This window comes from Rhagoletis pomonella, unplaced genomic scaffold (assembly GCF_013731165.1).
Source record: "Rhagoletis pomonella isolate Grant_MI unplaced genomic scaffold, Rhpom_1.0 Rhpom_scaffold_00003, whole genome shotgun sequence".
NCBI lineage: Eukaryota > Metazoa > Arthropoda > Insecta > Diptera > Tephritidae > Rhagoletis > Rhagoletis pomonella.
Window position 1 is genome coordinate 25,855,620 of NW_023458557.1, and position 21,829 is coordinate 25,877,448.

At 38.0% G+C, this 21,829-nt stretch overlaps 1 protein-coding gene across 1 annotated transcript; it reads right to left on the reverse strand.

Annotated features, from left to right (window-relative positions):
• Positions 1-601: 601 nt before the first annotated feature.
• LOC118735095 (UPF0428 protein CG16865-like) lies at positions 602-1,348 on the reverse strand. Its single transcript, XM_036464707.1, has 3 exons — positions 1,229-1,348; positions 873-1,133; positions 602-813 (listed from the first exon to the last, which is right to left on the reverse strand). The coding sequence occupies exons 2-3, from the start codon at positions 1,011-1,013 to the stop codon at positions 661-663; spliced, it is 294 nt and encodes a 97-aa protein (XP_036320600.1). The 5' UTR covers positions 1,014-1,133; positions 1,229-1,348; the 3' UTR covers positions 602-660.
• Between the last annotated feature and the right edge of the window lie 20,481 nt (positions 1,349-21,829).

Consider the following 21,829-nt stretch of genomic DNA (forward strand, 5'->3'; position numbering starts at 1 on the left):
GATTTTTATAATAAAAGTTATAACCGCTACGGTCCCTGATTGTACTAATACCGACCCTAAATGACTTCCACGCCCATCAACGTTTTGCCTAGAACTTTCAGTTGAGGTCCGTAAAATAACAAAAAGGCGCTTGAGAACCAATAATCATATACCATTTTCCCACGCCATCCTGAATTACTTTGTTCGTACCCCAAATTACGATCGTGAATTAACCCATTTCCCCGAGCATATTCTTAATTCGATTTGACAGTTCTCTGTCTCTGTGTTTTGCTTTTGTTTTCTTCGCCGCAAAATGTAGGTTCTTCCTAAAATTTATAGGTTTCCGTATTAAATTAGGGATATACACATTTATAAACATTACTTTTCGTACTCAGAAAAAATGCATGTTTTGATTTGTGAGCTAGTTTCGATAAACCTCCGATAAAAATTAGAGGCGGCACCGATGTGTTCGTAATTCGCATGGTAATTGAGGCAATTCGCTCTCCAAATTTTGTATGGCGAATTACGTAATTCGAAGGGTAATTGGAGCGCGAATTACGAATTTCAGAGCGTACTACGTAATTGAGCCGTGGGAAAGCCGTAATAGAACAAGTCATGACAATTATTTTATTACAATCTATTATCATTCCAATGCAAAAAATTTATTTTTCATAAAATGGTTTACAAATCAAGTAATGTTCCCCTCGCTTTCTTTGCTAAAGGCGGTTCTTCTGTTTTTTGTCGTAAACACAAATCCGTCAATTTACCACCTTTCCGCTGTAGTTGTTTCTCTATAATTTTGGCATTGTTTGCATAACTATCTGCGATTTCGCGCTAAGAGAAATAAAAGAAAAATTCATTAGTTTCTAACCTTATATCACAAATTCACTTACTGCTTCAATTTCATCTTCTTCCTCGTCAATGGTTGAGACTGTAACCGAGCTAAATTTTCCCATGTGCTTCGTATGGCGAGTTACCATGATTTTTTCACTTGCACCAAAACCTACTCCTTCAATGCATGAATCCGCAGTCATCACTTCTTCCAACTCCAGCGCATTATCAATTTTTTTACGAACTAATGAACCTCGAATGACGAATGTGACATCGGATGCAGGATCGTGACGGTAGTACAAAGGCAGATTGCAATATTTACACTTAAAAAAATTTAAAGTATAAAAATTATGAACATGTAACATGAGCTTTAATCTAGAGTATCTTTTTATACTAGAATAACGAAAACCATATTTACCAAATATAGTAAGAGCTGAGCAAGAGTAATTTTTAGCACACTTTATTGGCGTGGCCTGTATGTACATTATACATTTTCGTTAATTAAACTTTTTCTTGAAATATACCGTTTGCCAGGCAGAAATAAGTATTTTGATCTAAAAATGCAAAATATTGTTTTAATCTGATAACTCTAAGTATGTGCACGTTGCATTTGAAAATTTGGAAAACCATATGCATTCAAGGAACTCGTTTTATACAAAATAGTAAAAAACCATGAAATTTAGTCATTTACTATGTAAAATAACTCACGGAATCTGAATATGAAGTCAGAAATAAAAGAAGTCTATGTATAAGGTTTTGAGATTTTCCAAAACTACCGTTTTTAGTTTTTTCCAAAAACCTATAGTACTACTTTTGCGATCGCAAAAAGCTGTCCACCAGATTAAAGGTCTTCAAATTCCTTATCAAACTGCAATATAATGTTTTCCAAACAGATTATCAGTTTGAGAGTCATCTGCAAATTGATGGGTTAAATCGGGCGTAATTTTAAGATGCAACGTGATTCTACTGGTAATTACACCCAAAACTGTATTGAAGCGATATGTACAAACAAATTTTTGGCCATGGTTAAAACACTTCAAGCTATACATACATATGTACAGTCTGACCCAGAATAAGTGCCATTAAATCAAGGTTTATTAGATTTAAAGAAACCAATAAAATCTCATGACTTCTTTTTTATTGGTTAAGATACCTTACAAAGTTATTGGAATCAGTTCGTTGGATCAAATTTTCGCCTTTTAGATCTCGAAATACTAAGTTAAGACAAGCAGTTAAACGAGTAATTAGCCAAGCTTTCTCTGTTAAGACGCTAATTGAACTCGATTTACTATATAATATTTCCATTCTTAATCGGTAACTGAAAGAATTTCTTCGTGCAACCCTGCTGGGTATGTTTAATTTTGACTTTGAGGTATGTTTATTGGTCAAATAGCAATCAGCTGTCTAATAAATATTTATAAATTTAAACCTCGACTGAGACAAATTTGGGACGAAATGGACCAAGATATGCTGCATGCCGCTTGCAAATCCTTCTTCAAATATTTGCGTCAAAACAAATAAAGAGAAAGGTAAAGGGCTTGAATTAACGAACCAATTCCACTAAATTTGTAATGTATTATTAGCTTAACCAATAAAATAGAAATCATGAAATTTTATTAGTTTCTTTAATTTTTAACCGACTTCAAAAAAAGGAGGAGGTTATCAGTTTGTCGGAATATACATATGTTTTTTATGTATGTTACCGTATAACCGTATAACCGATTTCGATAACACTTTCTTCATCGGAAAGTTGGTACTAAGGCATCCAATCCCGGACCATTTTGTGAATCCCGGGATTTCGGAATCTTAAATTGGTAATCCCGGGATATTTCGGGATATTATTACCATTAATTAAAATATGCTAACAAACTAGTTTTGTGGTCTTGCTATAGTGCGAATACTAGAAACAAAAATAAATTTGTATTTTAAATATTATATTACTTCAGTGTATTTTAAAAGTACTATTTATAAAAATACATGTTGATACGCAAACGTCAAGCTGTGAAGTTCTACTTATTTGTGCCTTGATTGGTCTTTGTATTTTGCAAAGTTCATTGTGCTAATTTTGAGTAAAAGTTGCTATAAAAAGTGCCTACGAGCATCTAGTGTGATAATAACCGAAGCTAAGGGAAAGTTTTGTGATTTTTGTGGTTTTTATTAAATTTAATTAAATTTCACTAGCTTACATCTAATCTTGCCGAGTCATTTGTTGTAATCATTGTTGTTGTTATTCCTTTGTAGTTAACTGAGATCGTTTCTATTTTTGCACATTTCTTTTTGCTCTGTTTGTTTACTTCGTTTAGTGTTTCTTGTCACAGCTGTTTGCGCTGCGTTTATTAAGTGTCACATTACAGTGATACTCAAACTGTTCGCTACATATATTTTTAAGCTAAATACATCAGCTCCTGAATTGTTGTGTGTGTTCTGTTAAACTTATTTTGCTTGTCTTTTTATTAACATAAGTGTTATTAAATCTTTCAATATGAAGTGTGATCTTGATAACTGCCAAATCAAAAGCGAATCTGAACGCTACTTATCGTGCTGGCTCTGTGATGGTATTTGCCATCTAAAATGTGCTGGTTTGACAGGAAGAATTCTGGACGCTATTAATGATGGCAAAGGTCTTCGCTGGTCTTGCTTAAAGTGCAGGTCAACCGAAGTTGATCTCTTTAAGTTGTTTAGGCAAACCAGAAATGGGTTTTCTGAGGTAGGGAGAGAGTTGTCGGTACTGACCGAAAAATTTAAACATTACGAAAATGTATTTAAATCTTTTAAATGCTTAGATACCGTACAATCTATGAAGGACATTCGTGTGTCAAAACGTAAGCGTCTTCATAGTCCGCCTAATGAAAGGACCGTTCCACGTCAGAACACTCTTCCGAATGACTTAATTAACCTTTCTTCTCCATGTCCACAGACAACGGAGTTATCTTCTTCTAAAGAACATATATCAAAGTCTGCTTCTAATAATAACGACCCTGCAGTATCTTCCCCGTCCCCCTTTGAAGTTGTGGCACCGCCATCCAATCTTCCAACGCTTACTCTACCCTCAACTAGTAACTCAGTTACTCAACCCCGTCCGCCGGTAATCGAGTCTGATACTAGGAGACTGGTTGTGGTTCCCCCAAAGAAGTCTATATTTGTATCTAGATTTTCGAGGGATACTTCCGAGGACGATATAAAGTTTTACATCTCGTCCAAAGTTAAAACTGTCAACTTAAGTATCAGAAAATTTAATTTTAAATATGAAAGAAATATTTCTTCATTTAAAATATACGTAAATTTAGACAATTTTGACATGCTGCTTAGTAGTTCTTTCGGCCCTCCGGAGCTTTCGTGAATTTGAGTATAGGCCCAACAAAAATAATAATTTAGCAAATATTCCCCGTCAGAATACAGAACCAAAAAACTGATTACTAAATCTGCTTTAAGTATTTATTATCAAAACTTAAGAGGCATAAATACTAAATTAACGAATTTAAATCTTAATGGCCTTGAATGCAATTATAATATAATTTCTTTGACTGAAACTTGGCTCAAACCTCACACTTTTAATTCAGAGATTCTTTCAAATAATTATCATATCTACAGAAAAGATCGGGAGGACAGAGTCGGCGGTGGCGTACTCTTTGCCGTAGACTCTTCAATACCATCTGAAGAAGTTAGTCTTCCACACATCGAATCTGCAGAATTCAAATGCATTCGTGTTCAGGTTGGAAGGGGGTTTACTTACTTAGCTCTACGCTATATTCCTCCCCGATCTGACTTATCAGTGTATTCACAACATGTATCTTTACTGAAATCAATTAATTCAATGATTAAACCCTCTGATTCATTGATTGTGTTGGGTGACTTTAATTTACCAAATGTATCATGGAACATCATTGACAATGATATTGTACCTTTCTCGTCTAGCGCGTGCAACAACGTATTTTTAGAGGAGATGGCTGAACTCTGCCTGAATCAAGTTAATGTACTTCGCAATAAGTTTGGCAAAGTATTAGATCTTGTTTATGTTGATGATGCATCTAAGTCGGCTGTAAATAAATGTGACCCACTAGTTTTGCCCGAAGATGTCTACCACCCTGCTATTGAGATATCTTACGAAATTATAAACGATGGTCAAAATTGCGATGTCCAAACATACGAGCCAAATACTCGCTTTGATTTTTCGCAAGCCAACTTTAAAAAACTGAATAAAGAATTGTCTAAATTGTCGTGGCCTATATACAAAGAAAAAGTTGAGCAAAGCGTTGCACATTTTAATTTTACTGTACATAGATTATTTGAAAAGTATGTGCCTAAACGCATGTGTGTTCCTGTAGAACAAACACAGTTATGGTTCACTAAAGAACTGAGAAACTTGAAAAACAGAGTCACGTTATTTTAGATTACACAAAAAAACCGGCTTACACTCATACTATGTAAAATACTCACTTTTGCGTCACAAGTTCTTTGAATTAAACAAAAAGTGTTATAAAGATTACTTGTGTAAAATCAAATGACGTATAATATATAACCCCAAATCATTTTATGATTTCGTAAACTCCAAGCGAAATGTACGTGGGTTTCCTTCCGCCATGAAGTATCAAAATACCGTCTCTGGTGATAATCAAACAATTTCTAACATGTTCGCTCAGTTTTTTAAATCCAATTATTCCACTAACTCCCAAGCATACTTTGACTATCCTTTTAAACTAAGTCCAATTTACTCAATACATAACCCTATAATATCTCCCGATGATGTTTTAGTTTACCTGAAGTCCTTAAAGCAGTCCTGACCAGATCCCCACTTGTTTTCTTAGAAATTGTGCTGATTATCTCTATGAGCCGTTAACAGCCTTATTTAATTTGTCTCTTAAAGAGGGCGTTTTTCCAACTGTATGGAAGGAATCGTTCATAACCCCCTTACATAAAAGCGGTAGCAGGTCTTCAGTGGAGAACTACCGGGGCATAGCTAAGCTTTCTGCAATTCCTAAATTATTTGAAGCAATTATAACAAATCGGTTGACGCATTCTATCACTTCAAGCATTTCATACAGTCAACATGGATTTTGCAAGGGCAAATCAACTTCTACAAATTTACTTGAATTAACATCCTATATCTCAAAAGCATTTAGTGAGAGCAAAACTGTTGATGTTATATATACTGATTTCAGTAAAGCATTTGACAAAGTGTGCCACTCGTTGCTCATCTATAAACTTGATCTTCTTGGTCTTCCACCTAATTTTCTACGTTGGATCTCTTCATACCTCTATGATAGATCACAAAGGGTATTGTTTAAAAATACTATCTCTGACGTCATTGATGTTACTTCAGGAGTCCCTCAGGGTAGCCACCTAGGCCCGATTCTGTTCTTGCTTTTTATAAACGATATTTCTACAGATATAAAATTCTCCAAAATTTTAATGTATGCAGATGATGTAAAACTTTATAAATCGTACGTTTCAATTGAAGAAAGGTCTTTGCTATAATCAGACTTAAACAGCATGGCTTACTGGTGTAAAGTAAATCTTATGCCTCTAAATCTTAAGAAATGTAAAGTAATGTGCTTCTCGCGAAGAGCTGTTCTGCCAGTTTCTTATATAATAGGTAACCATAACCTGGAACAGGTATACAATTTTGTGGACCTTGATATCACAATGGATCCTAAGCTTAATTTTAATCTTCACATTAATGTGACAGTCAACAAGGCTAAAGGTGTACTTGCATTTGTAAAACGATGGTCCAAAGAATTTAGTGACCCGTATATCACTAAAACCCTGTTTACAACATTAGTTAGGCCGATTCTGGAATACGGCTCGGTGGTTTGGAATCCAAGGTATCAAATTTACTCAGACAAGATAGAATCAATTCAAAAACAATTCCTACTTTTTGCTTTAAGAAATTTCCGATGGGTTTCTCAATATAGTCTTCCACCTTATACGAGTCGCTTAAAACTTATTAACCTTCCTACACTTACCAGTCGCAGGGAAATGCTTGGTATAATTTGTATGGTTAAATTACTGACAGGCTCAATTTCAAGTCCGTCTCTTCTGGCTGATGTAAGCTTTAATGTTCCGTCACGCGTATCAAGACACTTTTGTCCCATATTTCTGAAATCTTGTAAAACCAATTTTGAATTGCACGACCCACTCCGTTGCTTATGCCAGGATTTTAACTCTCATTCCAGCACGTTTGATATATCAGATCCGCTTTTCAGCATTAAGAAAGCGATACTCTCCTCTCTCAATAAGTGAATTATTGACATAAATACATAAAATCAGCTGATGAATTTAGTTCTGTAGCTGAACAGTTTTAGATCTCGACACTTAACAAACTCCTGCCTATCGTGACTCGGCACAAAAATTTAAAATATTGGTTCCGTACGTCATGCGGACTGCGCCCCTCGTGCGGATGGGCGGGAATGGAGGGTAAAAACCGTTGGGATATTATTATTAAAACGCCTTAAAAAAGTTTAATTTTGTGGCACTTTCATCTTCTTTTCGGCACTATTTTTGAAGACGATTTGGCACATTTTAAAATATTGAAATTCCATCCTTGGTCCACTGCCTGTGAGTCGTAAGGCCTGAGCAAATTCGGAGGTGACTCCACCCATCAGAGGTGTTCACCTGACGGAGGTGGAGTTATGGTGTAGTCGTCTCTGGCACACGCAGGAGGTGTGCATCTCTGGCCCAGGGTTTGACTCGATGCCAGCCCTGAGCAGAAGTATACGAAGTAGATGGATGGACGTACAACTTTGGAGGGATTTCGCCGACCTAAACGGGGTTATCTCGCCGACCTAAACGGGGTTATCTCGCCGAAACAACAGCCCTTGGTCGGATAAAACCCGAGCAATTCTGGTACGTAGAACCGCCTATCCTGGGAATGCCGGCGTTACTCGCGCGACAGTCAAAGCGACGCCAGCGCCAACGCACCGCCAACGGGCCTTTATGTAGGTATGTAGGTTATACCAACCACGAGTACACGTGTATACTTAAAAATAGATAATTGCGTCTCGGTCATGATGTTTATAGAACTTTTCTTTCTGTGTGCAACTCAAACCGACCGCCGTGGATATATGCACATATAAAAATTCATTTCACGGAACCCCCGTGATTTTTTTTTCTGCGGAACCCACGACAGTCTCCACGTAACCGGAACGACCCAGATTTATATTTGGCCAAGGACTGCCACTCCAGCAACACTCCCCAAAAACTCTTTGGGGAACTTGTATGCTGCTACAACAACAGCAACAACAACAAAATGGTTTGTAAGCAGTTTCTGGTGGGGTTCCACAGAAGTGAACACCCCGACAGACCACTGCCGGCTTATGAATGCCGTGATCGGATCCCAATCACCACCTGTAGCAGTGACAGAGCTTCAACTGCCAAACGAGATCCGCGTTATCCGGGCTCAGTTACGGTCTGAATATTGTAGCCGCCTCAACAGCTACCTGTTCAGACTCGACCCCAATGCCCCCAATGAGTGCCCGGCATGTGCAGACTCCCCACACGACACCAACTACCTCTTCACATGCCAGCTCAATCCTACTCAGCTGACACCCCTCTCCCTCTGGTCTGATCCTATTAAAACATCCCACTTCTTGGGCCTACCGTTAGTTGAGCTTGACGCCAATGTTCAAAGGATGAACCGAAAGAGGCGGGGCTTAGTAGTGCCGCTACATTAACAACAACAAATAAGTTCTACGCAAAAAGGTGTGATATCACTCTTCCGCTTCCGCCCCTTTTTTTTGGCAATACAGAAAGGAGAATTATACTTTGTTAGGGTTATGATCCCAAAGCGCGGCCGTAGGCCACCTACGCAGAAATAAGTTCTTCGCAAAAAAACTGTGATATCACACTTACGCTTTCACCCCTTTTTTGGCAACACAGAAAGGAGAATTCTACTTTGTAAGGGTTATAATTCCTAAGCGCGGCCAAAGGCCGCCCACACAAAAAGAAGTTCTGCGCAAAAGAAACTATGCTATCACCTAACACATGCCCACTTGCTTGTAAATGCATTTATATCTTTATTATCGTTGAAATCTGAAAACTCAAAAGCAAATCATAGTAAAATAAGTATATCAAATTCTACATGTCTATTCTGCGCTGGTAATAAAAATTTTGAAACCGGTAAATAAAGTTCCTTTCAATTTTTAAACCGGTTTCTTGTCGTTGTCTAGCTCACGTATTTTATAATATTGTCGTTTTAAACAACCATCTGATTTTAAGGGCAGCTATCTCCCCTGAAAAAGCTTCAAAGGGCAGAGAATGTGCCTTTTTTGCCTTACAAGGGTGTGACATTTTAAGCAACGAACACAAAATTTTCTCACCCTTTGCCTTTAATTTGGAATTAACACGAAAAGAGAAAGGGGCAATAAAAAGGCGACATTTTTTGGTAGAAACGAAATCACCATAAATAAAACAAAATTTCTTTAATATTATTTATGTATTTTTATCAAAAAAGGATATTTTATGAAAAAACTATGACACTTCTTTGGTTTTTTAATATTTTTGGCTTAAATATATAAACAAGCATATACATTTTATATATCAGCTGAAAGATAAATTGATTGTCTTTATTTTGACATCATTAGCTTAATCGGTTAAGTAGTTTAAAAAATATTAATATTTAAAAATATCGAAACATCTTATTTTAACCTTTTATATTTTATTTACTTTTCAATTGCGCCAAATAATAAATTATATAATTGAAATTTATATAATTGAAATCATGAATATGAATTTTTCATAGCTGAAAAGTTGGTTTTCTAGATATGTTCCAACATATCTTTTAATATATTTAATTACGTATTTTTTATGAAAACCACAAATTTTTATAAAAAAGTACCATAATTTAGTTTTTTTTTTTAATTTATCAATATGTTTATCGAATGAAAGATCCTTGAATTGCCTTTCCATATCTTGAAAATCGGTTCAATAGTAATCGGTTAAATGTAAACGAAAAAGTAAAAAAATAAACCTAATTATCGAGTCATATGCATAAAGTACGGTAGTAGTGCACTTTAGCAGAACCAGGACCAATTTCACACAAATAAATGGAGTAAGTGAACGCAAGCGTTTTATCTGGCATCAGCTTAAGAGGGAGGAAAACTGCGATACACACGTTATTTTTGCGATTTCTAAAAGCAGAAGTGAGATTTGTTCGATTTTTTGCGATCAATATAGTTTACCCAATGTTGGATAATCGCAATCCCGATGAAGGGCCACCCGAAAAAGGAGTTAGTTCGCGAATGAAGCAACATACACAGGACGCAATTGAATACGTGGCCTTCATTCAGGCTTTCAAGGGCAACTCACAGTTGCCTTTTATGAAGCTGGGCAAGTTGACGTTGACATCTTTTTCGTCAAAAAGAAGAATAAAATTGTTACTACCTGCCGTCCCACGGCAAACGCCATTGCTAAAAATATTTCGCTGGGCGAAAATTACTGGACTTACATTCCCGCAGAAAGGTGCAAGTAAACGGTGTCATTGATATCCCGGCTGGCAACGTTCACACTGATAAATATATACTTGATAACCTAGAAATTAAACAATTTCCCGAATATGGGCCCATCTCTGCTGGAATTAAAATTGGTGAAGTACGACGCTTCACTAAAACCAATCCCACCGACAAGATATAGACTTAATAACAGCCTCATTAGGGATGTTAATTTTTCGGCTTTTTCCGATCCCAGGATTTTCGGGATGGCGTTGTCAATCCCGGGGTACCGTAATTAGTCCCGGGATTAAGATATTCATTACTTTTCAACAACATGCTCTCCGGAGAGCACACCGAAAACACAAAGACGCCTCAAAAGCCAACAGAAATATTAAGGATAATTATGATATAAACACCAACAAACGTATCAAAAACTACCAACGCATAACACAACACATGACAAAGATGTCGCAGGCGACGAAGTTCCTGGTGCAGGAGAACCGGATTAACTCCCAACTTCATCGACAACGCTACGAAAAATATACTTTACATAATCAACATTAATACCAGTAACAAAGCATTACCAACAAAAATCACCAATTCAGTTTCCAAATTCATCAAAAACGTTCAGACCAAACTACTAAACCTACTCATCAAAATCAAACATGAGCTAATTGGAAAAAAGGAAAAGGAGGTAAATATCCTAAAGACGCAAATAAATCAACAACTAAACACACTTGACTCCACAACATTTTTTGAAAGTGAAAATCTACTAACAAAAAAACTTGCTGCAGATGATAAGAAGACACAAACAAACAAATACGAAAAACTAAAAGACAAACAAAAACAACTTTTAAACATAAAGGGTGTACCAGGGTGGTTCTGCAACCAGTGATGGGCAAAATTGTATTTACTAAGTATTAAGTACTAAGTACAAAAGTATTTAGGTATTTTGGGTTGTTGTAAATACCAAAGTACTATTTACTTAGGTATTTAGGAGCTGCTAAATACCCAAGTACTATTTACTTAGGTATTTAGGAGCTGCTAAATACTCAAGTACTATTTACTTAGGTATTTAGGAGCTGCTAAATACCCAAGTACTATTTACTTAGGTATTTAGGAGCTGCTAGATACCAAAGTACAAAAAACGAAAGTATTTAGCAGGCGCTAAATACTCTGGTCCAAAGTACTCAGGTACCTTGGGGATGCAAAATACTTTCACTAAAGTACCAAGTAAAGTACTAAAATCGGAATATTCTAGACTACGTCGGGACTATTTACGGATTTTTGGGACTTATTTCGGACTTCCGGGTCTGCTTCGAGTTTTTTGGGACTTTCGAGATTCTCGGAACTAAAATCCGTATTTTGGGGACTAATTTCGGAATTTTTGTGACTTTCGGGATTTTTGGGACTCCGGGACTGTTTTTAGATTTTTGGAACTCATTTTGAATTTTTGGGACTTTCGATACTATTTAGGGATTGTCGGGAGTAATTTCGGTATTTTTGGGACTTCCGGGTCTATTTCCAGATTTTTGGGACTTTCGGGACTATTTCGGGTTTCTCGAGAATAATTTCAGATTTTCGATGTATTTCCAGATTTTTGGGACTATTGGGACTTTGTTTTGGATTTTTGGGACTTTTGGGATTTATGGGATTAATTTAGGAACTATGGGACTTTCCAAACTATTTAAGGATTTTTGGGACTATTTCGTAATTGTCGGAACAGATTTCGGTATTTTTGGGACTAATTTTGAAATTTTTCGGGCTTTCGGGAGAGCATATCGATTTTTTGGGTATTTTTTGGATTTTTGAGACTTTCTAGACCATTTCAGGGTTTTCAGGAGTATTTCGGGATTTTTTGAACTAATTTCGGGTTTTTGGGACTTTCTTCATTCTTGGGATTAATTTAGGACTTTTGGGATTTTGAGAACTAATTTGTGGACTTTCGGGACCATTTCGAGATTTTTGGGACTTATTTAGGAATTTTGGTACTTTAAGAACTAACTCAGGATTTTTGAGACGTATTTCGGATATTTGGGACTATTTCACGATGCTCGGAACTATTTTCGAGATTTTTGGGGCTTTCGGGAGTATATCGATTTTTTTGGGACTAATTTTGGATTTTTGGAACTTTCGGGATCATTTCGGGAATTTCAGGAGTATTTCGAGATTTTTGGTAATAATTTCGGATTTTTGGGACTTTTGGTACTATTTCTCCATTTGTGGGACTTTCGGGATCATTGCGAGATTTTTGTTTATTCGCGAAACTGTACATTCCACAAAAAAATTTTTAAAGAACAATAAACAACTTTTACTTCTTAATGCCGATAAAGGGAACGTAACCGTAGTTATGAACAAGTCTGAGTACGATACAAAGATGCAGTCAATCGTCGACAACATCTGCACTTACAGACGTTTGAAACGTGAACCAAAAAATAATGAAATAGTGGAGAGATTATATAATAACAAGGCCATTGATTTAAAAGAAAAGAACAAGTTTATTAGTAAAACAGCCAATCCACCAAGAATCTATGGTTTACCAAAAATACATAAAGAAGGGATACCCCGCACACCCATTTGTTCGTCCATCAAGTCCCCGTCCTACAATTTGTGCAAATACGTTGTCAATATCCTTAGAAACATTACAAAATCTTCCAATTACAATGTTAAAGACGCGATTGATTTCAAGAACAGGATTAAAGATACTTATATATATGATGACGAAAGTTTAGTGTCGTTCGATGTTGTTTCGTTGTTCCCAAGTATCGCGGTGGATTTGGCTATAAATATTATTGCCTCGAAGTAATAATAATAATAATAGATTGGCGCTTAAACATATGTTAGTGTTTGGCCGAGCTTCTCCTCCGATTTGTGGCGTGCGCCTTGATGTTGTCACACAAAGCGGAGGGACCTACAGTTTTACGCCGACTCCGAACGGCGATTGTATTTTTATGAGAAGCTGTTTTTCATGGCAGAAATACACTCTGAGGTTTGCCATTGCCTGCCGAGGGACGACCGCTGTTAAGAAAAACCCTTTTTTCTAAATTTTTGCGATGTTGCTTTGACCAGGGTTTGAACCCAGGTGTTGCGGAGTGAAAGCGAGCACTGCTTACCACTACACCACAGCGGCCGACCTACACCACATTGCCTCGAAGTGGAATGATATTAAAGAGCATACAAATTTGTCTAAGGATTTATTCTTAAGTATGGTAAAATTTTGCATAAAAGACAATTGATACTTTAAATATAATGGCAAAATATATGAGCAACTGTCAGGAATGCCTATGGGCTCCCCAGCTTCACCAGTGATAGCAGATATAGTAATGGAAGATTTACTGACCAAATTTGAAAGTGATTGCTCTAATAAACCGCGTCTCCTAGCCAAGTATGTGCATGACTTGTTTGCCATAATTAAGACAGAAGATATAGACAAAATGCTCAACTTATTAAACAGCTACCAAAAGACGATTAAATTTACGATAGAAATAGAAAGAGATGGAAAACTACCATATCTGGACACCCTAGTAATCAGGAAGAACAACCGATTAAAAATTGACTGGTATGGAAAACATACGTCGCACAGTGTTTCGACTATATGGAGGCAGGTGGAAATAATTTCACTGAAATTTGATATGTGCTTTAGTTTTACTTAGAAATAGGGTATTATGAAATTTGGTAAAGATGGCATAATTGCCACGCCTTTTTGCTATTGTGGGCGGAAATATTAAATTTCATCCGATTTCGTTGCTCTCTCTTTTATTAGGAAACCTTAATATAAAATATGGGGAAGATTGGATCACTATAACTTCCAAAACTCACAAAAAATGTGGGCCCAGTCGTTAAATGTGATGGAGATCTGGTTATTTTTTTTCCTGCTTTTCACTCTCAGAAAACAAAGGTTATACTCTAAAATGACTTAGGTTTAAATACTCGCATTTTTCCCAATGTTTGGTGGGAGTTTTTCATTGTTCGAATAATTCTTTTCGCGAAATTATGCAAAAAGAAGCTGAAAATCAAAAATTAGGAAAATCAAAAATTACATATATTTGCAAAGTCGCGCGCAAAGATCAAATTATATATTCTAAAACTACATACAATTCTCTAAAACATTTGTCTAATTTGAAGACCTGACGGACCGGTACTCACACTTTTTTTACTAATAATCTTTAGCATCTAAATTTCAAAGTAAATTTGTTGGTAAGAAAATAGGAAAGTACCAAATAAATGATAAATACCTTCACCTAAATATTCCACGATATTTAAATAATTGATTACAGTTGAAAAAGAAACATTTTCTTTAATGGGTTAGTGGCCAAAGGCAACTTAACTGATTACTTGGTATCGCGCCAATTCCCATATTTCTTTGGAAATGTATCGTTCGTGAAGAACGGGGGTGAGTAAATAATGTGAAATGTGCTATTTGTGACTTTTACTTTTCCCTCCCTAAGTCCAACCGGTTTTTTTTATCAACTGTCACCATCATATATGTAATACTCCTATATTGTCAGTAAGAGCTAGTACCGTCCGAAAACACTACAGTACAGATATATCAATAAACACGTACGAAAGAAAAGGAACACATACGTTTATAAATAAACATGTACACGACACATTTACAAAAACGGCACTCAAGTACACAATACATTGACAAAAACAGTACTAGACTGTCTCGCTTTGATTTCGGAATGCTTACACATTGAGATGTTAGCTTACTACCAATATAGAAGTATTACATATAAGGTCACCATGACTTTTTTCTATCTGCCTCCATATAGTCGAAACACTGTGCGTCGTCGGGGAGATTAATTAGTTATAATTCGAAACATGAGAGGAAAACTATTTTAAATACCGCAACCAATTTTATTAGAAGAGTTTTCACTATTAGCGACAAACATTTTCATAAAAAGAACAAAAATATCATCCAACAAATTTTGGAACAGAACGAATTCCCCTCTTGGTTAATTAGGAAACTCATTCAGAATTATTACGTCAGGACCGATTAAGAAAATACTTATAATGAGAATAAAGTATATGTTGGGTCACCGATTGGCAACCGCTGCATTTTAAACCATATGTTATTTTATATTTTATTATATGCTTACAATATTCAAGGTCAGGTATGCTCAGTTCATTCACCTCAATGCAATTAAAATTTGTGTTTGCTTTAAATATTGCCTTGACCTACTTAGTGATATTCTCCCACTATATTGTGTGCTTACATTTGCCTATATATATATGTACATACATATCTACATATATTCCCTATATTCATATTGTTCACTTGCATTTACATACATATGCATACACATATGCTTCCGCTATGTTTCGCTTTCCAATAACATGTATAGTTGATTGTACGCTTTCGCTATTTTAGTTTAACATATGTATGTAATTACAAAGCTTAATATATAAGCATGCCTACAGCAATGCTGCATTCCCATTTTTCACACCAAGTACAAATAGCGTTAAGTATATATTAGTGTTATCCACCTTTATGGAGTGCTAGAGTATATGAATTATGTATGCATTAGGAAATATCAGATGTTAGGTATTAGACAATTATCGGTACTTATGTATTATTTGAAAATGGATTTAAAGAGAATATGTCAAATAAATTTAGTCTAACAGCTGACCACCAAAGCGTTCGCATCTGCCCATCACCTGTGCTTGGCCTCCTTTTCGTCGTTGGATATTTTGCTTGACCATTTGCGCGGTTTCAAAAAAGGCTTTGTAATCCTACATTTTTTGGCGCCCAACGTGGGGCACGACACAACAGAGTAAGTTTTCATCGTTACACGCTTCGTATCATTTGGCTTTAGGTGGTCAGCGTTAGACCCCTCATCGCCAGTTTCGGACGTGCTGCTAGCCATTGCCAATCGCCATCGCTGCTTCATCGCTGTCTCCAAGCAACTCAGCCACCGCCGCTGCCAAGTCGTTGCTATTGCAAAGCTCGATCCCATCGCTGCTTTGGACATTGCTGCTGCTAAATAGTCTTCGCTTTGCACCTTGCCATCACTGTCGTCTCGTAATAACATCGCTCCTGTCCAGCTATACATCGCTTCAGCTCCGCTATACATCGCTCACGGACATTGCCATTTTCCCATCGTCGTCACCGTCGGTACCTACCATTTGAATCACCGCCGCCGTTGCTCGGACAGCAGTAAAAAGCGCACACACGTATGTATGTATGCTCCTTGTTTTTGACCACCTTTTTGTTGATAGCTCGCCATTGCCACTGTCGCCCGTCAGTTACCTTTGCTCACCTGCACGTAAGTAATACCCTCAAATACGAGCCGCACAATTTGCCATTTGCGTTTTTATTATTGCCGACTGTATAATTTAATTGCCCTTGAAAATGTCCTTGGACGCATTAAAGCAGCAACGTGCTAATACAAAGAAAAACATCTCGCGTATCAAAAACATAGTGGATGCTAGTTTACGACCAGGTGGGAAAACGCTTTCAGCTGCCGAATATAAATGCCGTTTGGGCATTCTTGAATCCTATTTTAAACAGGTACTGTCCATCCAAACTGACATCGAAAGGTTGGATTCTGACGACGGAGGACGCGCTGACCTTGAGGATTTATATGTCACTACAAAACTAACGATCCAAGCACAGCTAGTGGAGGATCACAACATTTCGCTTGCTGAAACGAGCTGCGTTGTTCCACATACCAAAAAGTTACCACAACTGGAGTTGCCAACGTTTAATGGCAAGTATTCGGAGTACCAGAATTTTATTACATCATTTAAGCAAATAATTGACAAAGAATATAGTCTCTCTAATATCGAAAAATTCAATCATTTGCGAAATTCACTTCAAGGTCAGGCTTTAGAAACAGTAGATGCATTCCAGGTGACCAACGAAAATTACCCCAAGGCATTGGAAAGGCTGAAGGCAAGGTACGACAACAAAACTTTAATTTTTTTGGAAAATATTTCTTCCCTGTTTGAATTGCCAGCAGTCTCGAAACCAAATGCCTTGCAATTGAGAAATCTTATCGACAAGGCTTCGGCAATTTACGGGTCACTTCTGTCTTTGGGTAGTGATAGGCAAATCTCGCAAGCCATGCTAATTTATATAGTTTTGCAGAAATCAGATGAACAAACAAACAGGAAGTGGAAGGAGTCATTGGATTTTAAGACGCTGCCGACGTGGGATGACTGTGTGAAGGTGTTGGAGAGGAATTGCCAATATTTGGAATCGATGGACAATGCATCCGGTTTTCAGGGAACGAGCAAAGCCACCCCAAATAAGGCAAGAAATCAGGCCAAAGCTTACTCATTTTCTAGCTCCAGTACGCCGTGCTCTGTTAGAGCCCAGGTCACAAAGTTGCTAGCTGCGATCGGTTCAAAACCTTCAACACTAACCAGCGCTTCGAGCATGCAAAGAAAATGGGGCTCTGCATAAATTGCCTGTCCAAAGGGCATCAAATGGCTCAGTGCCCATCATCTCATAGATGCAAGGTTTGCTCAAAACAGCATCACAGCTTACTTCATCGTGGGTCTCCGCCAGCCCAACAAGCAACAAATTCTCTGTCATCAGCACGCGATGCCGCAGTGCACACACACATGCAAAAATCCTCAGCAGACAACATAATCCTAGCAACCGCCAAGATTTTAGTTCGCGACTCGTCGGGTGGTTACAGATTAGGCAAAGCCCTACTGGACTCCTGCTCTCAGGTAAACTTCATTACTGAAGAATTTTCTCAAAAATTATCACTACCTAAAATCAAAGAAAATATTGAAATCCAAGGCATCGGTAAGTCGTCAACGAATATAAAATACAAAACCTCCACTAACATCAAATCGCAGTTTAAGGAATTTGAACTTCCGCTAACGCTTTGCATTACTCCTCATATTGCCTATCAGCCAGACCCAGAAATTGATGTTTAATCTTGGAATATCCCAAACAATATTGCCCTTGCTGACGACGAATTTTTCGTAGCAAAGAAAATTGACCTATTGTTGGGTACGGAGACTTTCTTCAGCCCTTTGGCAGTCGGCCAAATTAAACTTGGAACAAATTTACCAATTTTGCAAAAAACTCTATTAGGATGGGTTGTATCGGGACGTTACCAATCAAACAACAAGTTATCGCAATGTTCGTATTTATTTACAGCCAATGACTCGTTGGATGCCAAACTGGAGAAGCTGTGGAAAATTGAAGAAGTTGCCGTTAATGCAGAACCTTGGACTCGTGAACAAACCACTTGTGAGAATTTGTACAAAAGCACAGTTTCAAGGAATCCAGCTGGCAGAATAATTGTGAAGCTGCCCTTCAAAGATGATCCCTCTTGCCTAGGTGATTCGTATACCACAGCATTGAGACGTTTTAACTCACAAGAACGCCGCTTAGCAAAATCGCCACAGTTGAGAGAGCAATATGTGAGCTTTATGGATGAATACGAGCGCCTGGGACACATGAGCGTCGTGCAGAATCCAAACCTCAGCTAACCGCATTATTATATCCCCCACCACTGTGTGTTGAAGCCCTCAAGTACAACAACAAACCTTCGTGTCGTCTTTGATGCTTCTTGCCGCACTACCACACAAAAATCTCTCAACGACATTCAAATGGTTCAAATTTGCGTTGACCGCCGATATAGTTAAAATGTACAGACAAGTACTAATGCATGAAAGCGATAGAAAGTTTCAGTATATTTTGTGGAGGAGCTCACAAGATGAAGAAATTCGCACGTACCAACTCAATACGGTAACCTACCGAATGGCCTTTGCACCATATTTAGCTATTCAAAGCCTGGTTTACTTGGCTGAACAACAGCAGGATCAGTTCTCAGTTGGAGCGAGTATCGTCAAATCTTCGTTTTACGTCGATGACTTGCTGTGCGGTGCAGATACCTTGGCCGACCTTTTACAGATAAAGCAGGAGGTAACACAGTTGCTGACTTTAGGAGGATTTGAGCTCTCGAAATGGCATTCCAACCATCATCGACTGAGGGAGGATAATTCTACGAAAAATCTCAACTTGGACGAATCTATTACAAGTGCACTGGGGATGCGCTGGGATCAAGTACACGATAATCTTCTGTTTTCCTTCGAACCAAGGATAGGATCCGCGAGTCGCACAACCAAGCGGACCATCCTTTCAATTGCTTCATCTTTATTCGATCCTCTTGGTTTATGGGCTCCCGTTATTATCACATCTAAAATCTTGTTGCAGGAATTGTGGCTGCTTAAATTGGACTGGGACGAATCAGTACCTCAGAATATTCACTCCGCGTGGAAAAGTTTTCTCAACAATGTATCGGATTTGTCATCACTAAAATTGCAAAGGTATTGTCTTTCAACAGATATCCAGTCTTTTCAACTACATGGCTTCTGCGATGCCTCCATCCGAGCATATGGATGTGCACTATACGCACGCACAGTCACCAAGTCCGGAGGCACTATCGTTCGCTTGCTCATCGCCAAGTCCAGAGTAGCCCCCATCAAGAAACAGTCGCTGCCAAAGCTGGAACTTTGTAGCGCCCTACTCTTAGCTCGGCTTTTTGCAAAGGTCAAATCAATTTTTGCTAATAAATCTTTTAATGTTTTTCTCTGGACAGATTCACAAGTAGTCCTGCACTGGCTGAAGATGCACTCAATAACGCTTTCGACGTTCGTTGGAAACCGGGTTTCGGAAATCCAAGACATAACTGCTGGAGCTAATTGGAGGTACGTGCCAACACACAACAACCCTGCAGACATAGTTTCCAGAGGATGTACGGTGGATGAACTCGGCAAATCAATTTGGTACACTGGCCCTTCGTTTTTACAAGAAGATATGGAAACTTGGCATAAGAACGCAAGCAATTATGTTGATATGGAAGTCATAGAAATGGAAAAGCGAAAGTCAGCCTTCACAGCAATTGTAAACAGCAACTATATTCTTGAAGTTATTAATCAACGAAGTTCGTACACTGGCAGCCAATGTAGCCAAGTCCAATGACTCAGGACCACTCTCACCAACAGAACTACGCCACGCTCTGCTATGCATAATTTGGAACTTGCAACAAAATTATTTTGCTAATGATATTCCTCTTACAGAAGAATTTAACTACAAATGGACCATTGCGTTATGTAAACCCCTTTCTCGAGTCGGTCGAAGGATTTCAATTACTAAGAGTTGGTGGACGGTTGCATCTGGCGGACATCCCAGAAGAAAGGAGACATCCAATACTGTTGCCAAACAAGTGTGAGTTCGTCGTGAACTACGTGCGTTATCTTCATCGAAAGCATTACCACGCAGGACCTAAAGCACTGGTAGCATTTATAAGGTTAAAATTTTGGATCGTCAACGCGCGCGACGTGGCAAGGCGAGTAGTCAGATCATGCATACATTGCGTACGCTACAAGCCGAAATTGATGCAGCAAATGATGGGAAACCTACCAGTTGAGCGATTGACGCCATCACGCCCTTTCGCCCGCTGCGGTGTTGATTTTTGCGGACCAGTTGATGTATACCTACGAATTAGAGGCAAGACGCCCTACAAGGCGTACATCGCAATTTTCGTTTGTATAGCTTCAAAGGCAGTACACATTGAAATCGTTTCCAATCTATCTACGCGTTCCTGGCATCATTGAAGCGAATGATCGGAAGGAGAGGCCTACCATCAGACATATTTTGCGACAACGCGACAAATTTCGTTGGCGCGTGTAATAAACTTGCTGAATTGAAGGCATTTTTATTTAATCGTGAAAATCAAGATACCATTGTGGCGTATTGTGCTAACGAATTCGTAAATTTAAATTTTATTCCTCCTAGATCACCTCATTTCGGCGGTATTTGGGAAGCGGCCGTGAAATCAGCAAAGGGGCATCTAAATCGCAGCATTTCCAACTCACGACTTACCTATGAAGAACTCCCGACGGCCTCGGTAGAAATCGAAGCGGTAATGAACTCTCGGCCAATAGCTCCATTGTCATCCGATCCGAACGACTACGAAGCTTTAACTCCAGGCCACTTTCTCATTGGCGGGGCTCTGAAAGCTCTTCCAGAGCGAAATGTTTCTCCAAATATAAGCAGTCTACACCAATGGGCACAAATAACAGGCATAAAACAAACATTTTGGAAGCGGTGGTCACATGAGTATATCAACGAATTGCAAGTACGCTCAAAATGGTTTTCAGATCGGCCAAACATCAGCAACAACACCTTGGTTATCATCCATGAAGATAACCTACCACCCCAGAAATGGCTTATGGGAAGAATAGTCAAATGCATACCAGGAAAGGATTCAAGAATTCGTGTGGTTGACGTTCGTACATCTAAGGGAATTATTCGGCGCCCCATCCACAAGCTAGCAATTTTACCAGTTTGAAATGTCTTTCAACGGGGCCGGGATGTTGGGTCACCGATTGGCAACCGCTGCATTTTAAACCATATGTTATTTTATATTTTATTATATGCTTACAATATTCAAGGTCAGGTATGCTCAGTTCATTCACCTCAATGCAATTAAAATTTGTGTTTGCTTTAAATATTGCCTTGACCTATATTGTGTGCTTACATTTGCCTATATATATATGTACATACATATCTACATATATTCCCTATATTCATATTGTTCACTTGCATTTACATACATATG